At 43.6% G+C, this 482-nt stretch overlaps 1 protein-coding gene across 1 annotated transcript; it reads left to right on the top strand.

Moving 5' to 3' along the window:
- Positions 1-14: 14 nt before the first annotated feature.
- Positions 15-458, top strand: LOC106820561 (amidophosphoribosyltransferase-like; the record flags this gene model as incomplete). The annotated part of the gene is made up of 1 exon (XM_014825071.1): positions 15-458. A coding segment is annotated over one exon (444 nt), but the record flags the coding sequence as incomplete, so codon positions are not given.
- Positions 459-482: the final 24 nt, after the last annotated feature.

Raw genomic sequence — 482 nt, 5'->3', positions numbered from 1 at the left:
AAGACCGCCGCCATATTAATACTGATTCTGACTCTGAAATACTTCTCAATATATTCGCTCAAGAATTACAAAAACAAGATATTTACCGTGTTAGCCCTGATGATATCTTTAAAGCAGTCAGGGGCGTTCATAAACGTTGTGTCGGAGCCTATGCTGCCACAGCAATGATAACCCGTGATGGTATTGTCGGCTTTCGTGATCCTAACGGTATCCGCCCCTTGGTTTATGGTATGCGTAAAACCGAGACGGGCATCAGCCATATGCTGGCCTCTGAAAGTGTTTCCTTAGTGACTCAAGGCTTCGAGATTGTTAGGGATATAAAGCCAGGCGAGGCTATTTATATCACGCTAAGTGGTGAAGTTTACACGCAACAATGCGCTGATAACCCCAAATATAATAGTTGTATCTTCGAATACGTCTACTTTGCGCGTCCAGACTCCATCATTGACGATGTTTTTGTACATAAAGCGCGTATGCGAATG

The sequence above is a fragment of the Priapulus caudatus genome, unplaced genomic scaffold, assembly GCF_000485595.1.
Source record: "Priapulus caudatus unplaced genomic scaffold, Priapulus_caudatus-5.0.1 Scaffold23318, whole genome shotgun sequence".
Classification (NCBI taxonomy): Eukaryota; Metazoa; Priapulida; class Priapulimorpha; order Priapulimorphida; family Priapulidae; genus Priapulus; species Priapulus caudatus.
Note: the sequence above shows the minus strand (reverse complement) of the source record. Positions and strands in the feature narration are given on the sequence as shown.